General features: G+C 32.3%; 1 protein-coding gene across 5 annotated transcripts in view; it reads left to right on the top strand.

The window, feature by feature from the left end:
* The window catches only part of LOC111032699 (facilitated trehalose transporter Tret1-like), a 50,683-nt gene that overhangs the window by 15,893 nt on the left and 15,461 nt on the right, over window positions 1-19,329 (top strand). For 4 of the 5 annotated variants that reach the window (XM_022313137.1, XM_022313135.1, XM_022313136.1 and 1 more), the window contains exons 2-3: window positions 29-160; window positions 7,901-8,431. In XM_022313137.1, coding sequence (XP_022168829.1) covers window positions 101-160; window positions 7,901-8,431 — 591 coding nt within the window. In that variant the 5' untranslated portion in view covers window positions 29-100. Of the gene's footprint in view, window positions 1-28; window positions 161-1,088; window positions 1,546-7,900; window positions 8,432-19,329 lie in introns of those variants that run through there. The other variant, XM_022313138.1, reaches the window with a different exon arrangement.

Below are 19,329 nucleotides of genomic sequence, written 5' to 3'. Positions count from 1 at the left end.
ATAATTGTGAGACTGTGTGTTTTTACAGACAGTGTCGAGTCATCGCGATTAAACATTATACGCATACACTATAAACGAAAACAGAGACAACATTGCAAAAATGGCTTGGATCAGACGCGGTCGCGGAGACAAAGCGACTCAGCAGATGACGTTCACGATCGTAAGTTTTTAAATCAAGACACAGTTCTATCATTATTATTATTATTATTATTATTATTATCATTACGATCTAAACACATACAATTAACCGACGTTTTATACGAGCTTCGCGCACTACAATCGCACAACCGTGTGTGTGGCTTTCAATTCGGTTTCTTAACCACTACGTAATTGTACCCGTCGTCGTTGCTAATTGATCGTACTAGAGCTGCAGCAGGACCCGCCGACCGATACAACGTGTGGAGGACGGTGTGACTTCGTATTGCCAACCTAAATCGAAACTGTACCTATTTAATACGATAATAATGATAGTGTTATATTATATTATTATTCTTTACCTCGATCTAGTGATTAATATTAAATTATATAAATAATAAATAATATGTCGTAGGTATTGTATATTATGTGTTTAACGCGAGCGTACGCGACCATCTGATATACTAATAAGGCGGTCTCCACATAGCGATGCCTAAATCATGGTATATAATACTCCATCGAGGCGAACCACGAACGGTTCGCGGAAATTCTGTTTCCGTCGTCGTGTTGATTTTTCCGGTCGACTTTCCGCTCGGAGACAACTGTTGCCATTATCGTTCAAAATAATACATTATAAATACGCATTAAAACAATATAAGACGAGTTACTAACGTTAGTGGTAAGACGCGGTCAATCGTATTGGTGTAGGTACATCGTACATGTTATAACTTGAAAAATATTGCGTTCATTTTATTATCTTGGCGAAAATCGACAGACGCGTGAAAGATCTCTGCAACATAATCGACAAATTGGTGCGCGCACATATGTATAATAATAATAATAATAATAATAATATGTATATCGTGTGTGTGTATAAACGTTAAAAATGTCTCTAATCAGTACGTTAATTACCGGCCTCTATAAGATGCTAATGGACAATTTTTATGTCAGTCGAAACCTTTTATATATTCGTCGCAGACGTGTGCGTGTTGTGTCCGGTCCGATCGGTTTTTTTATACTATAATATACAAACGCTTTATTATACACGACCGAGACACACGGAATATTATAATTATTATATTATTTTTACTTCCTATATACATATTATATTCGTTCGATTATCTAGTTTTTTTTTATATATAAACATATAAACTTGATATAATATTATTATATATATACATGTTTGATATCGTTCGATTGGTCATGAAACCATCATGCAAGCCACCGTCACGTCGTTAGAAAGTCAAAATACGTTTTTTCCTTCCGTCGTTTTTTCTGCAAACAGACTGCAGTCGAACTTACGCGAGTGTCCGGCGATATTATTTTCTTGCGTCGTATTAACTGCCTACACAATTTACCCTGTACAGACCGCCACCGAAATCATAAAAATGGAAGTCGTGACACGCGGGGGTAAATAAAAATCATATTTTATTATTATTAATTATTATTATTATACAATGTCCTTGCTTTTTTATAATTGTCCATATTTTGTAAATGTTTAAATGCATTTGGAATTGGAAATTTAAAATGTTTTTTTTGGGGGGAAGGGTTAATTTACAGTAGGCGTTAAATCATATTTTTAAGTCTGCATTATCGAGGAGCGCCAGTATTACCATACACTTTTAATAAATTCAGTAATAATACGATTTGTTGGACTTTACTTGAGACTTTTTGATACAGCGCTTATCTGCGATCGTTTCCGGTCTACACGATTTTAAATCAAAAGTCTGAGCAAATAATTCAGGGAATCTTTTCACTTACACGAAATATACCTTAGTTTAAATGTTTAACTTGTTCGTTATTTGCTTAATTGTGAATGTTTCTTTTAAACCTTTTGTTTCAGAATTACAATTTAAAATAATTAATTATAAATGATGTTATTACTTATGCAATGATATACATTGCACTTAATAGCAGTACCTACACCCAACTATCATGTATAATATTTGCTTATATATGCATGTATAACCATAAATCATTCAATTTTTTTTTCGTTTATATATAATTTATCTAAGACATTTATTTTAATTGACTTATATTATCAATTTCGTAAGCTTTATAAACTATATATTTTACATAATGGTGATAATAAAATCAGGTATGTGCTATTAATAAAACTTAAAGTTATAATAGGACATTAATTAATTGACTTGATAATATCAATAGATAATTTAGTTTTTAAATACAATTTATACTACATTTTTTAAAGTAAAAATATAATTATAACTTCATACAAAGTATCAAATTGGTTAGGTTGTAACTCACTAACCACCCACGGGTTAGGTATACTACGTGTTGAATGAAAAACCATATTATATAGACTTGCATAAAGTAAACCTTATGCCAATGTGCATGTATTTTTTCTATTTGTGCATGGATTATGATCACAAAATAAATATTGTTTTTAAATATAATAACACAGTTTTACATTTGGTATAACCGTTTTTGTAGTTATTGAATCTATTTCTCCTGGGTATATTATTTTATCTTCTTTTCTATACAAAATATGCAGATAATAGAATATTATACACTATACACATTTCCATCAAAAAACTCTTATTGTTATTATGTTCTCAATTTTTAAAATTAAAGTGTCACAGATAAATTAAACGAGAAAAATATAATACAGGTGCTATATATATATATTATAATATATTCTAAGTTCAACGTCGATTTTCCTTGTTTGTATAATATACGCCCATAAATTTCCTTGCTATTAGCAAATCCATTTGTATTGTATACTCGTTAAAACATAATATGTCATCATTAACATGTTTCTATACTCAATTCTGTACATAAACGGGCGAAAATAAATAATATGAAATCAGCAGGTTTTGAAGGTTATACACACATTTTTGAAGCTAAATTAAAAACTGATTGCGTTTTATTACAATTTACCGAAATTTATTTATTCAAGATGATTATTGTACGGTTTATTGTAATTATTTCATTTGAATTCGATATTATGTTCAATACGTCATGCTTGAAAATGTGCATTATGTAATAATATTAGAACCTAATCGTTTTATTCTACGTTTAGTGATCGGAGTAGTATAATATTTTTCATAGCATATTATGAACTACTGAACATTTAAACTGTTAAGACTGAAATCTATCTGTATGTAAGAAATAAGCAGGTTTAAAATGCTCGCACATAAATAAGTACCAACTTGTGATTTTTTAAGTTGTAACACAACGTGAGCGAAATTTGCATACACAGCGTTTAAAATATATATTATAGAAAACAAATATTTTTCATCAGTGCTTATTTCAGTAATGAATTATAATAATTCATATTTTTGTTACTTGAAATTCTAGAATAATCTTTTTGTTTTTTGGAATCGAGGTACAATTTTCGCCATATTTACAAATATTAATTTCTTATGATTTTGGGACATGGGATTTATATTTTTACCCATTTGGGCGTTTGATATATTTATGTATCTATGTATCGATATACGCACATATTGTGTACATTTATATTTATTTATTATTCCGACCCTATATAAAAAATTGTATTCAATAGAAGTCATTATATTATAATAAAATCATAACCGGGGTTATGGGGACCCGATAACACAGCTTTCTATGCAAGACGTTATCATCGTAGACTGAGAAATTGTTCGATAAAATAATCCGACCTCTAACCGTGTAAAATTTCGATCCCGCTCACATACATAATACTGCAGTATATATACACTATGGTTTCAAGAGCAAAGCCGCACAAGAACAATTGCGTTGAAGATTTTGAGTTTAAAATGTTTACATAAAACTAGTGTGGACATTTAAAATGTTTACATCAAACTGGTGTGGACGAATTCAAATTCAAAATTCCCACCATTCGTTCGTAGTCGCAAATTAATATTCTAATTTCTGAAAATCGTTCATTCAGACATGATGAACTGTAACACTCTGACACTTTGTGTAATCGCTCTGTATAACGACGCTTGTACAGAAATAATAATAATATTGTTTATCTAGAATAAATGAATGCATGTAAATGTGTAGATTGACATAATCATGACAAATTTGTTAAGACAATTCTTTTTTTTTTTATAAAATCCAGTGTATTTCACGGAAATGTCAAAGACACTCTTTTCCGCGAATCTTGCGTAACAATATAAATAAATTCATATTATATTTTCTTCCCAAAACCACACGTGTGCGTGTAAACAGCTATAATACTTATATATTCTGGTTGTAACTTTTAAGTACGGTGCAGTATAAAACAGTGTCAATATCGTTTTGAATTTTTTTTTTCCAATTTTTATTTATACGCGTCGTCCTTGTCAGCATCTGTCAAACGCTCCGCAATAGATTTATATGTATGCGCTTTAATATAAATCACGCTATCGGTCGGATAATGACGTTTTTTTCATGATGTATATAACATAATCTATATCCGGATGTTTCTGGCACGTAAGGCTTATTAAAATTTGAGTTAATTCGCTTGTGGGTTTATTGTAATTTTGTATTTTTTATTGTAATAATAATGTATGTACACGTTTTCTTTTTGCGAAGGACAATTTGTGATGTATATCACATATTTTGCAAAAAAAATGTGTGCATATGGTTAAAAAATATATTCCTGGCTTTTGCAGGAAGTATATTTTAAGGAAGATGCGTGAAATAAACAATTCAATATTTTTGAACTTTTTTTTAACTCGCTTTTCAAGTTGAATTCCATTAAAAACTTATAATGCACTTTTTCTCACAAAAATATTTTTGGATTATATTATAATGCCAAGGAAAACACAATTAAGTATTGAACATTTTATTTGGTTTCAACAATTTATACAAAATACCTGCAAAAACTTTCAAAAATTACAGTCGTAGGATATTTCAATATTTGTGAAATGAATTAATAATTAATATATTAATAAATTATATGCAAAATAAAAAGTGATAATTACCCCTAAGTGTTTATATTATTTGTAAATTATTATATGTAAGTTTTTAATACTTAGATACTATACGTTTCTTTTATCTTGAGTAAATATACAATATGGCACTTCAGACATAGGTACCTACAGTCATTGTTTACATGCATGAACATGAGTATAATATTGTGTGACTTGGGTCATTGTTTAAATAATTTATCTAAAAATAAGGAAATTTAAAATATATATATTCAATATTCATGTGTATTTTTTTTAATAATTTATGTTGAAAACCTTATCGTATATTCAAATATATAAACATACAAACATAAAATATAAAATTCGCACATTTTTTCTTCATAATTTATGCAAACATTTTCATTTTAGGCATAGAAACTATACTGTGTGCTATTCTTGTTATGCTTTAGTGACATTTTTTCTAAAAAGAGAAACGGAAAACCGATAATTTATTGTTTAAAAAGTTATAAGTCATACTATGCAGTATACATATTTAGTGATCGCAGGTTAACAGTTGTAATACAGTTACCATTTATTTTGTGTAGGTACATTATTTTCTGATAAGAAGAGAACATTTTAATTAAACGTTTTTGTTTTTAAAACTTATACTGTACGTTGCTACTTTGATGAATTATCAGACACAGTCATTTTGCACTTGTATTAGAAGCATTAATTAAATTAATATTGATATCATTTTATTTGAATTATCATAGACCAATATTACTATACATTTACTAGTAATATAATATGCAATCAAAGTCAAAAGCTATTCTCAGGGTTCGTACTATAATAATGTTGATAACCTTTATACAAAATTATGAAATTACAATATGTATCATTTAATTTCTAAATATTTTGACCGACATCATAATATTTACTATAATACTATCCATACAAAGTCTACTAATACCACATTTACTCTCGGCATCCACCCATGTCCTAAGGTCACTCTCTTTAATCCCCAAAACATAAACAGTCAAGTCATCTTGGCTAAGATGTGATCGCAGACTAATTTGGGCATATCATATCCATAATTGAATTTGTGAATTTGCAAATTGTGAATTTGCTTGAACAGTAGATTTCGCATATTAAACTCAATATTACTTAGTAAAAAATGAATATTGAAACCTAAAAACAAAATTACTCATTTACAAAACACTACTCAATACTCAAACCTAATATTTAAACTACAGGCTCCGACTTTTGGGTACCTAATGCCAAAAAACTAAATCTCAATGAAATTCAGACTTTGTAGAAAATATCCTTATGGTGTTTCTGATGATCCTCCCCTTACTGATACTTAAATCAATGCACGAAGAAACAAAAACATTTTATAAAATATTTCACAACAGGTTAGTTCCACACTCTGGACCTCTAATCCAAAATCCCCCTCACTAACATTTCCAGGAAACCTACCAGGACGACTTAAATGTAATTGGTGATCTATATTAAACTAACAATACAAAAATGAAAATATTTATCTGTTGTCATATGCGTATTGTGCCTTGGATCATAAATTGTATATTTTCTAAATGAAGATTTCAAAAAAATAATACATCGTAATTAGTAGAAATTATCTATCGAATTTTCAAACAATCGGGAAACATATAAAATATAAACCATACACGTTTAATTTTAAAAATCAAGCATATATTTCAATCTGTCTGATATACAAACAATATTTTTTCGGGTAGCATAAAATTGCAATGAATATAAACAAGAATTATGTGATGTTTTTTTAACCTATTTAATACTGGATCTTAAATTTGCACCGATTTCAACGTGCGGGCATAATAGGTATATAATTATTAATTTCTGTAATAATTATAATAATTATTTTGAGACACGAGTGTTATTGCCTGAGAATATTTGTCTGCGTATTTTAAAATTACTCTGCAAATTTATTAAGACGTATTTTATACTAGTAAACAATTTATTTAAAATGTTCATACACATTGTATAATATATATTATTATCATCTCATGAAAATATCTATAGTGTGACTGCGACCACCGTGTTGTTCTCGGCTCGTTTCGGAACAAATTTACAATGTACCTTGTCTCTGCCTTTGGTATGTGCGACTCAATTATAACTTATACATTTTGGCGACACGAATATTGCAAAATAATAATATACTCCCGAGTCAGCTCGACTGCGCGTCTTCCGATTCGTCGATAGTCTGGTGGGAGGGGTGGGGGGGGGGATCGCGGAGAGGTGGCGATGATAATCTTCAAATACACTGGCGAAACTCCATACATATTACTGTATTAGGTATATTGAACATAAGTTCTCTGGCTGATACGATATCGCGCTTATATTGTTCCGAGGACTCGATTATACTATATTATTATGACCGATAAGATCATCGAAAACACGCACGAACCCCCGTCATACGTTGTTTTATACGTATCGTTGCGGCATGCGTAAGTATACGTATTTGGGCTGATTAACAATGCCACCGTCTTATCGACACCTTCTATACAGGGTGATTAATTTATCCAACGACACACTATATAATATGCAATCGCTGAGTTCGGAAAATGTTAGATTACTGCTGCAGCAAGGTAATCCTATATAAGGTTAGTTAATATCCCAATATCCGCGCAAACTTGACCCGAACTTTTTAGTTTTTATTATATTTAGTCTAACCTCATAGGCAGAATTATAACTAAACCTAACACCCGTAACCAGCTTTTTCCAAACGCCGCCGAGAGTGTTGAAAAGGGATCACACTGTATTGCAATATGGCATATTGTATAATAATATATATTATTATACCTCGGTCATGACACGAATATTTTTTTCGCACTATCATGAGACTTGTTACAATCGCGGCGCCACTAATACTATCGCGTTTGTCTGTCTAGGACATGCCCATCAGCGAGGACCAAGTGGCCGAGCTTTACGGTGAAGGAGCCCGGATCCACAGCGTACACCACAGGTCCAGGCCGGAGCAGTCCGTGTTCGCGTCCACAATGTCGTCCAACGCCTCGGTGGATACGACGGTGGGCTCGACTGCGGCGCTCATACACAGCCATGCGGCCAAAGTCAAGAAGAAGAAGTACGCTTTCCTCAGGCAGGGCAACAGCGGTGGCACCCAACTGTCGGCCTCGGCCTCGTCCAACAACGGTTTTTTAACCGGTCGCCACTGCCGAGACGCCGCCATACACAGCCAGAAGGAGCTGAACATCCGGCTGGCCACGCCCACGGTGCCAAACTTTATCGATCAGATACTGAAGAAAAAACAGGCCACCGAACAGGTGTCCGCAAAGCGTTTGAGCAGCGACGACGACGACGACTGTGATGACGACCGCGACGACGATGAAGACGACGTGTTCCTCCAGGACCTCAAGTCCGCCGCCAAAATCCGGACGCCGCAGAACACATACGTCCCACAGGTAAGGTTATTCTTTACACTTTTTTCTAAAGACAGAATTTTATTTTTATTTCTAACTGTAAAGATATTAAGTCGGGGACTGGTGGTTACGTTACTCGAATTGCGTTTAACCAACTATAATTCTTAGTGATATCAAATATTACTGTTTGGTTAGATTGATATTAGTTTAGTGACTAGTAAAAGAAGAAGAACGGCTCTTATTGACAACAATGATGTTATAAGTTTCATAATATCTTTCATTAACTGTGTATTGTAGTGCCAGTTTTCGAACCCGAATGTAGTTAGTATCGAAGACTTTTACCTGATTTTTTCCCAAAGCCGAATTCCGTTTAGATTTCGATAATAAGCGCAGTTACAAGCATGTATTAAAAATATAATAAGCGTATTTAAATATTTGTGTACGTAACTCGTAACTTTTACAACGTAATCTATAGTTACATAACTGAAACTTGTAACTGAGTCATTATTTATGCCCAAAGATTCAATAGAAACTATTGTTATAATTTGTTCTACCTGGTCAGTAGTCAAGACTAACTTCGTTGGTTGGCCAAGTCTATGAAGTATTATAGTGTGTTTGAGGAGAAGAAATAAATTAAATAAATTGCAGTCCAAGTTTGGGATGTTTGGTTTTTTCTATTTTTTTTTGCATCCCCTACTCCGATTGGGTTATTTTGCTTTGCGTTTCACCCTGACCCAAATAAACGAGTGAACGCCAGTCCTAATGGATGTAAGACGGGGAGCGACCTCGTTTCGACTACATCAATTAATATTCTAATATTTGATGTATAATCAATATACACTCAGTTTTCGTGTGAATCGCGTCTGTCAGCTACTTATATTAATATCAATCGTACTCGGTTGTCTATTTCACCGCGTCTCGTCGTCCGGTCCACGTACCCGAGTTATGGCCCAACACTTTAACAGGACCATGTCGTTGAGGGCCTGGCCCTCCATGTACGGCGATTACGAATTTAACGACGACGACGACGATGACGACGAGGGAAAAAACACAAAAGCCAATTGCGAACAGGTAAAAGAATAATAATAATAATGGTTGGAAAAAAAATTATACAAGTCGGATGCCGAGATAGGAGGTTATTTGTGCAATATCCCACGACACACATATTATTGTATTGTAATTATTATCTACTTTACACGCCGGTCATGGTTCGTTATAATGGTATGAGTTGTTCATCGCGTTCACGGTCAGTCTCGCGAGGTCGATGTATCAATATATTCGTCTATATGAGGATCTGCAGTACGAAGGGATTTAACAGCTAGGACGAGAACTAGAGAATTATATATTATTTTATAGATCTATAAGTTGAGATTTTTTCCTTCAAATTTTCATACCTTACAACCTATGGAAACTGTTTTATGTCAAACATTTATTTACCAGACACTCCAAAAGAAAAATTAATATTAGAACTAAAACATCCGATCATTAATCAGATCGAATGCATAATTAAATGATTTAAGTTTATATCTTGTTTTTAAGACTTTAACTTTAGTTTTTTCTTAAACATAAATTATTGTCGAATTGTTGACTATTTTTACGAACAAATTTACAAGAATATTGACGAGAGGTAAAAAAAAGTTATTTAATTAATATTTGTAGATTTTAGCTCTGTGTAATGAACGGTTTTATATTGTATGTTTATCTAATTAGTCTTACTCACGAAACATTTTTTAACAAGGCGTAGTTTTATAAATAGAACATATTTTACAATGATGCTGTGTTATTCAATAATTATTGTGTAATTTATTTTAAAAATGAACTCTACCTACAACCTATAGCGAATTCAGTACACGCCCTTCATGTTTGAAGTTTTTTCTTCGATTATTATCTCTTTTTATGTATATTGTATTATAATACTATGAATTATTTGTGTGAACCGTAATCTTATTTAATAAAAAAAATGCTAAATTAAATCAGTTTGACCATCGTCTTTACAGTGGACAAAAATGTTATTATTTGCTTATTAAAGGATATTACTTTTTATCGTTGCATCGTTTTTGTCCTTAAAGAAAAAACTAACAATGCGCTTGCAATTTTATAATATAAATTGATCATTTTAGATGACGAGCTTAATTTTTTGATTGCAGGTAAATATGATTTTTCTTTAGTAGTATAATAAGAATTGTGAGATTTATTTCCAACGTATTAGTATTTTCAATATTATGATTTTAGTTAAGAATTTCACAATAAAATTCAATGTTGTGATTATATTTCCGTTATTTCGCAATACGTCGAAAACGATAATCGAAGCATTCGATGTTTTTTTTCATATTATTAATATTACCATGATAAAATATGTTAATAACATATGTTCGTCTCTTTCATCCTGTGGATATAATATTTTAATTTATAGCATACTAGACTTGTTCTCTCAAAATACAAACTACCTTCGCCGCAATCAAATTTTCGTTTGATTTAAAACAATAATGCCAGGTATTAGACTCCAAATGATATCATATTTCCTTGAATTTCTTTATGTACGCAACATAGTTGTACGTAGTTAACCGTTTGTTTGCCTACCTTCCGGGCGCGAAGATTCTCCGCTTACACGCCTCGCATATTAAAATGGGCCATTGATGCGGGAAGGATTGTGACCTTGGTATACACTTACTGTAGATTAATCGATCATAAACATTGTGCATCTATTACAGGAATTATTGGAAAACTCGTTAATGTGTACACACGCTGCGAGAGGTATTATAATATATTATAATACAGTCGCACGATGGGAATGCAAATTTGCGCAGGTGGCAAGGTTTGGCCGATTCTATATACGTGATATGAAAACTTAGAAATATAAATTAGAACTTTAGTGGTTTATTAAAAACAAAAAAAAATGATAATGTCGTACACGTAAGCACGCACACATATTATTATAAAGAAATTTGAGCCAAAGGTCGTTCGGCAGACGACATCAATTGGTCGGACTATCAATACGCTAGTGAACGTGCTAAACATATATACACGATGTCGCATATTACAGTCGAAGCCGGCAGTTGTAGAGGGTCCAACCTTGATCTTGTAATTGACCCTTTGCCGGTAGGTAATTCAAAAAATAAGACAATTTTTTCTTTTTCCGTTCACCAAAGTAAATAATATGTTTTTCTCAAATAATAATATAATCTATACTAATTAATAGATATGTCATGATATATACGCTGCTCTTATAATTGATTAATGTTTTTCAAAAACACCATAGATAAAATATGTAACTCGTGCAATGAAATTGTTTTGTTCCTACTCTGTTGGAAAACAATAAACAAAAACAGCAATTAAGGTTCTGGCAAAAATTAATTTAAAGATTAAATTGTTTTATTATTTCCATAGTCTTGTTTTTTTGAAAATAATCTTTAAAGAAATGAATTTGTGCCTAATATAATATTCCTCTGTGTCTATATACTATAGTGTAAGTCAACATTTAATATTTTTGGAGCACCACATTAGCAACTCAGGAAGTTTTGATGTTTATACAATTCAATTTATATGCTGAATCAAAGAAAGTCGAGGAAAAATTAAAAAAACCAAATTATAACAAATTATAAGAAAACTTAATAATTAAAAAAAATAGATTTCCTGTTGGCGCGGCGGGCCCAATAAAATTCGTGACATTTGTTGACCAATGCTATAGTATCAAAAAAGTATATCTCTCTCATTGAAATTGATATAATAATATTATGCTGAGGAATAACAACTACAACGATATCTATTAGAATTTCCATTGGCCACCTTGTTATCATATTCAATACACCAAAATAAAAGATTGTATTATTTTTGACGCTTAATATCTAACTTTTTACTGTTGAATAAGTAACAGTTTTCAGTAATTTTATTATTTTGCACGATAATGATACACAACTGAATAATAACATGATATTCAATATCATTGTAGAAATACTTTTATAATGTTTTATATTGATCATGGTTTAAACTACGTGACAGTGCGAAACATATTTATGTATTGTTATTCTTATGACGGAACTAGTGAATTTAAATAGGTAGAGGAAACACAAAACTAAGTAGAATAATATCGTAAAGAAATTGTACAACTGAAACAAATTGTTGAACTATTTGTGTATTATACAATTAACGGAACCTTATTAGTTTTGATTTTCAGTATGGTCATTCATAACTCACCTCCTTAGCATAAATCACAAATATGTTTCATTTTCAATATTAACACTTTACGTACCACGTATTTCACAAACCACAATTGAGTTGATATTCATATTTAATTAATTTGTATTTAAATCAGCCACGCTTGATCGAAATAAATATGTAGTGAGGACATTTCAAAAATGTATTTGTTTATTGGTATTATAATTAAATCATAATATATTAACTTGTAAAACAATTTTCAATAGATATTTCAGTATTAAAATCAGGGCTACCGACGGGTGCGTGCTAATTTAAAGTCGTATATATTTATAGTGCACAATATAATGGTGATCAACAATGGCGTCTACATGCCACAATAAAACATAATATTATTATTTTTTTTATTAATATTATTATTATACTTGTTGTGATAAAGACTAGCACGATGTCCCTTTGAGATCGTAATAATATTTAAACACAAAAGCGTAGTATAACAATTTATTTACGAATGTGTTGATACCGTGTACGCATTGTATATTATATAAGCACTCAGCAACTTCACTCCCTGGTGCTAATTTTTTTTTACACTCCCTCCTAAAAAATGTAAATATTTGACAATAACAATTAATTTGATATATGTTGATACATTAAACGGGAATAACAAATTTAACAGAGAAAAATAAACTTTATTGTTGATTACATTTTAATAGGCAGTATAGCAATCAGTACATGACTAGAAAATATTAAAAAATAAATAAATCAAAGCTCGATATTATAGTAGAAATTAATTTCTATTCATTAAAAAATTAGATTAGATCATAATAACGATTATATAATTGTGTACTATGCTATATATTTTGCAGTTGTAATGATTATAAACTTAAATATGTCAATATATAAGTGCCGAAATAAAGTGCTCCCCCCCCCTTAACAAATCACCAAATACGTCTCCGTGTGTACGCATTTGGCTCTCAGGACCATTGCAACTTAAATTAATTAACGATTCGAACAGTAATATTTATCTCTTTGACGTTGGTTTTGGAGTCGAACAAAATTACACACACAGCAGCAAATGCTTTAATTATTGACGCCGACGATCCACGCGGGATTCGTTATCGTAGCAGTCTGTTTCGTGTCGAAAACCTGCACGTAGTATTATCGGCTCGTGTTATTCCTCGAATTGTGTCACGTTTTGTTCTACGGTGTCTGCACGGACTCGAAACCGGCATATTCGCACTACTTTTGACCAAAACAACCGTGCTTGAAAAGCGATATTTCTTGTGTCGACAATACGATAAAAAAAAAAATATGACATTCAGAAAATATTTTTACAGATTCTGCAGGACTACAGAGCGAAATGTATAATGTTAATAAAATATTATATAAGGCGGTTTGTTTTATGGAAACTAATTCGATGATTATCTTAATAATAAGAGAATATAGATTATAGAACATATTATCATTACAGTATAGCAGATTTAACTGCTAAATAAAAACGCCCTCAACATCGTTCTTGGACTAAGAAAAAAAAAATTATCTGTGCAACAACCTCTGTCAATACATAAAAATATTTCCTTGACTTTTCAAACTTTTTACTTTCATGTTCACAGTTAACTCAATTTTAAAATATATTTTAGTTTAAATAATATTATCTGGAGGGTACCATCGCTGGATGATTTCCCTCATCTTGTGCTTGTGCTTCATGTGTTATTTGTATTATTTATATAGTGTTATGGCAGTCATTTTTTTTACTTATTGTGTTATGTAATATAGATTGTAAATTTTCTATTAAAATAATAATAATAATAATAATAATATTATGACGTGTCATTGTTCATCTTACCCTGGTAAAACTGTATTTTTAATAGATTAAACAAATGTGCTGGGTGAGGGATGTTATAAGCTAAAAGATTAAGTTGAATAAAGCTGTCCCATGAAGGCAGGTTATTCAAACTGATTTTATTGAAAATTTTCGTTGCTTAATAATTGAGTTTGACATTAATTACAACGATTTATATTAATGCAGCATGCAACGACACTAGTGATTATTTTTTTTTAAATTTGTACCTATGGTAAATTCCCGTAGAGATTTACAGAATTATTCGTTTGTTTACAGTCTATGAAGGCAGAGATTCGCAAGTAACTCGATTAGTTGTAACTATAGTTACTTAATAGATTATGTTCATTTGTTCTAGAAAAAAATGACACTGCAAAATATTGGTTTGTATGATGGGTAGCATAAGAAAAATATATTAAGTTTAAGTCATGGTATTTAACCAAAATGTATTAAAAGTATAAACATTACAATTTATTAAATCACTAGTTATAAAATATTACAAAATATAATAATTATGGTGTGTATAATACTGCATAAATAGAATATACAAACATCAAATGTCAAACTATCATATATTAGGTTGACACGAAATATGGATAACACACATACACAGTTACTGAGTTACATACAGACAGTGCACTGTTACACCAATATTACAAATTCCTTTATATTATACAATAAAATAATACATTTACCATTATAACACTAATACTTATCTTTGTAAACTCGTAATATGACTAATATTACCTAGTGAAAACTGAAAATAATGAAAAATAAGTACCTAGTCAGGTATTCAATAGTCAGTGTATAAAATAACGTATATTTTAATAATATTGTTCAAAGTCAAAAAAAATATGCAGTAGTTATGTCGATAGTTTTTGAAAAAAACTAACTTTATATTCGATATTTATTTAATAAGATAATTAAAAAATTATATTGATATCACCTTATACCGAAATTCGATCATTTTTAAGGACATCAAATAATAATATTATTTTTAGAAAAATTAAACATTGCTATCCTTGTATCGTACATCCTAAACTAATCTATAATAACGATTTTTGTTCGAATCGAATATTTCAACACTCATCCTACCTCAATCAACAATACATTTTCTTCACTCGTCACTAGACTTCTACTAGAAATTGTTATTGAAACTACATAATAGCATAGCACAGGAGAATTGGAGAATGTGGAAGTATAACTTGATAGTAGGTTTGTAACATTATCATTAAATTTATACTTTCTCGCATCACGTTGCCGCTGTGTTCTTGATCTTATCGTGCAGTTTTCTAATTCATAACAAAGTAATTACTATTTATCGCGAACATATTATTATAACTTTGTTTCATGAATATGTATTTTCCGTTCCTACCAAATGTCATTGTCACACAAAAATTGGGTACAATAATAAGCAATATATTATCTTTGTAATTTCCATAACGCTAGTGTAATAATTATTTTCGTAATAAATTACCGGGTCAAGTAATTAAACCTATTTTATTTTTTTGTACCCGTTCTAACTACTCGACCAGTGTAACTAGTCTTGTGGTATGTTATCATTATTATTTGATTTTCGTTTTTGCGTTTATTCGAACATACTAGTCTCTATTTTACTCGAAATTCACAACATCATGCGCCGCTTAGATATCAGCGTAGGCAAACAATATAACATTGAAGCACGTGGTTGAGTGTACTGTGCGGCGGTACAAATTGATCGCATCGTACTATGCTTTATGCATTTCGTCTAAGGAATCCAATTGCGATTTCCGGACGTTTTGTATGATACGTTATTCCATTCACGCCCCTAAATACCAATTTATGAAACGTGTTTCGTTCACGAAACTCGGAGAGTAGACATTTATGAAATATTTGAAATTTCTCAGACGTTTTGTTCAAGTTGTAATATTTTATTCAAACAATAACAAATTTAACCCGTTGAATAATTAATCTTTTTTTCTGAAACAAATAAATTATAGAATGAAACAATAAAAACATTTGGGGGTTTGGTAAAGTTTTGAAGCGATTTTTTTAAAAATCATTAAAGGCCCATTTTTCCACTGACAATTAATGTTTCAAATGCTTTCGGTGGTCAATTCCATTGGAACTTGCTGCACAGTAATTTGTCTCTCGAAGAAGAGAGAACATTGATCGTTTTATTTTATATTTTTAAATGGAAATAATACATAAAATCTTTCAGATAAAAAAATAAACATTAGATAATAATATTTATTGTACTTTACTTTTAACTATTCAATGTTAATTCATAGGAAATGTTTAATTTTAGTGTTTTATACTATTACCTGAATATTTTAGCTCTTAAGTTCTCTCCTTCCCCCACACACACACACACACACTCACACATAAACGTGGCTCCAGTTTTACTGTTATACGCACCTGATGGGGGTGTGTATTATATGTGCAATATTGGCGTAAAACGAATCTATAACCGGTTGAGTATAGTGGGAAGATAATGTTATTAATGTTATCAGTGGCCATCGGGGAATTTGCTAAAAACTGTGTGTCACACGAAAACCTCGATTGCGTACTTTTTAGTTTTTGCGCACGTACCGGAGGTGGCCTCGGCCCGTTTACGTTTCTCGTTTAATTAAATAAAATACAATAATATTAAAAGATATTTTTAGACTACCTTAATGAAATGTCTTCTTGAACATGGCCTTACGGGTGTTTGGAAAATGTTTTATTCAATTGCGCTTCAATCTTCATACGATGAACTGATAAGATACACTAGAGTCTAGAGATCCGCTTTTAAAATAATTATCGTCTTCTCATCGATTTTGATGTGCCGACACCCCGCACAGACTAATAAATCCTATTTATGGCTGTGTATTGACTGACGGCCTAATCGGATTTCCGTTGACTTTCGACTAGCCTGCAATACGATACGGCTTGAGGGTGATTTATATTCGTTGACGAGGCTGACAAGGGTATACTTTTTTTTCCGAAAATAAGAAACGCCCACTAGCCCGGTTTTAGTTATAACTCTGCATAAGTTTTGGAATGCTCAGCTGCTTTTACATAAAGATCTCTAGAAATAACCACCACGCCGACCTACAAAAACCCACCCCCATGATGACGCCGAATCGTAGCTACATAGCATATTATATTGTGAACACACTCGATCGAGATTGGGCCCCCGCCGCGAATCGATCGTAAAACACACCCGACTAAAGTGTAACATTACGCGTATAATATACACCGCAGGGCCCAATCGGACTGGGAGTTACGCCCGTCTCCCGCTCGATCTTTCGGCAACGCTGACTCGACGACTGCATATCTATATATATATATATGTATGTATGTATGTAATATATAAAAGCACGAGTCATCCGCTGAGCGTTGCGCGCGCGCTTTTGTGGCGGGTGGAGGACAATAGACGGTGGGTGAGGAAGATGAAGTCGGACAAACGCATGGTGTGGAAATAAACTGTGGGGTGGAAATTATTCTTGGGGGGGGGGGGGGTGGCGAAAGGGGTAAAATAACCTCCCCGGAGGAGGAGAGGGTTGTTTCATATACGAGGGGGGTGAGGTCGGCGTGGAAGTAGCCGTTAGGAAAGGCGCGGTGGTTGTCCGCGCACGCGTCCGCGAAATCAGCCCTGCAAACCGCGCCGACGACCCTCCAACTCCGCAGTGCATCTCACGGGACGCGCGGAGAGTACACGCGATATCGCCGCTCCGGTTAGTTCATGGGACACGCCGCGGCACGTGCAGTAGTCCAAAAGTCCGTTGTCCGTTTCTTGTCCGTCAGTGCGTTTAATAATAGTATTATATAAATAGTTATAACAGTTCGCATATGTCATTATGTATTCATCGGTCTGCGAACGGGCTTAAACGGGCGGTGTTTCGGGAAAAAAAATTATAAAAACCGATTTTATATTTTACTCGGCGTGACAGTGTTGGTTACGCGTACGAAAAACCTTACTACGGATAGCGTTAGCCTCTTGCAAAATAATAAAATATGACGATTCCAACAAGTAAGAAACATTATCTGTGTACTGGCGGTTATCATAAAATAAATATTATACTCGAGCTCGGGATGGGTATTCGTTTCGATAACATTAGCGCCGGCCTCATATATATGCAGTGTTTTTGCGTTACTGCAGGGCGTACTCGTTAAATAACACCTAATCGTGGTAATCAGTGGACGATTTATCCTCGTGAAACACTTTTAGGCCTACCGTAAACATTCCGATAGTTCGAGTGCATGCGACTTATTATCGTTTTGTTGCGCATTACGCGCTCGGCGCCGTTTTCCAGTAGAAACGATGTACAGTATTTCGGCTGTATTACTATAATCGTTATCGAACGCGTCGGAAATGGTTATATGTATAATTATTTCGATAATGAAAAAACAAAAATCAGGTCAAGGATCGCACCGAAGACACAATATAATATTCTCTTCATATTTTATAGGCACGTTCATACTTTTGGCTGTAAGGGAATCGAAAGTTTGTTAGTATAGGCTTTTTGAGGGCGACATTTTATTTCGCATAGTTCGGGTGCGTTCGGTAATCGTCGTCAGCTAAGTCATACGTACTTATTGACCAGAAGAAACGAAAACTTTTCGTTATTTCCCATTATTTGACAATGTATTTACGCGTAGTGTTTCAAAACCAGATTTTTAAACATTATTATCTGAAGATTTCGAGTGTAATAGTTTAGGCTTTGGATTTATTCAACGGCCGTGAATTTTAATACTATATTTTTCAACCTATATAATATGCAAAGTCGTTCTAATCCGGACACGAGATTTTGACGTGACACGCATTAATATTATGGTTACCCATAGGTTATTTGGAAAATATATTTTTTATCTTTAAAATACTATTGAAAACAAAATTATTTACGAAGCACTAAATGTTTTAAATCCTAATTTTTATTTCCGCTCACCTATGCATACTATATAGTTTTTGCGATTGTAACTACAT

The sequence above is a fragment of the Myzus persicae genome, unplaced genomic scaffold (assembly GCF_001856785.1).
Source record: "Myzus persicae strain clone G006 unplaced genomic scaffold, MPER_G0061.0, whole genome shotgun sequence".
Taxonomy (NCBI): domain Eukaryota; kingdom Metazoa; phylum Arthropoda; class Insecta; order Hemiptera; family Aphididae; genus Myzus; species Myzus persicae.
This window is presented reverse-complemented; position numbering and strand designations above follow the sequence as displayed.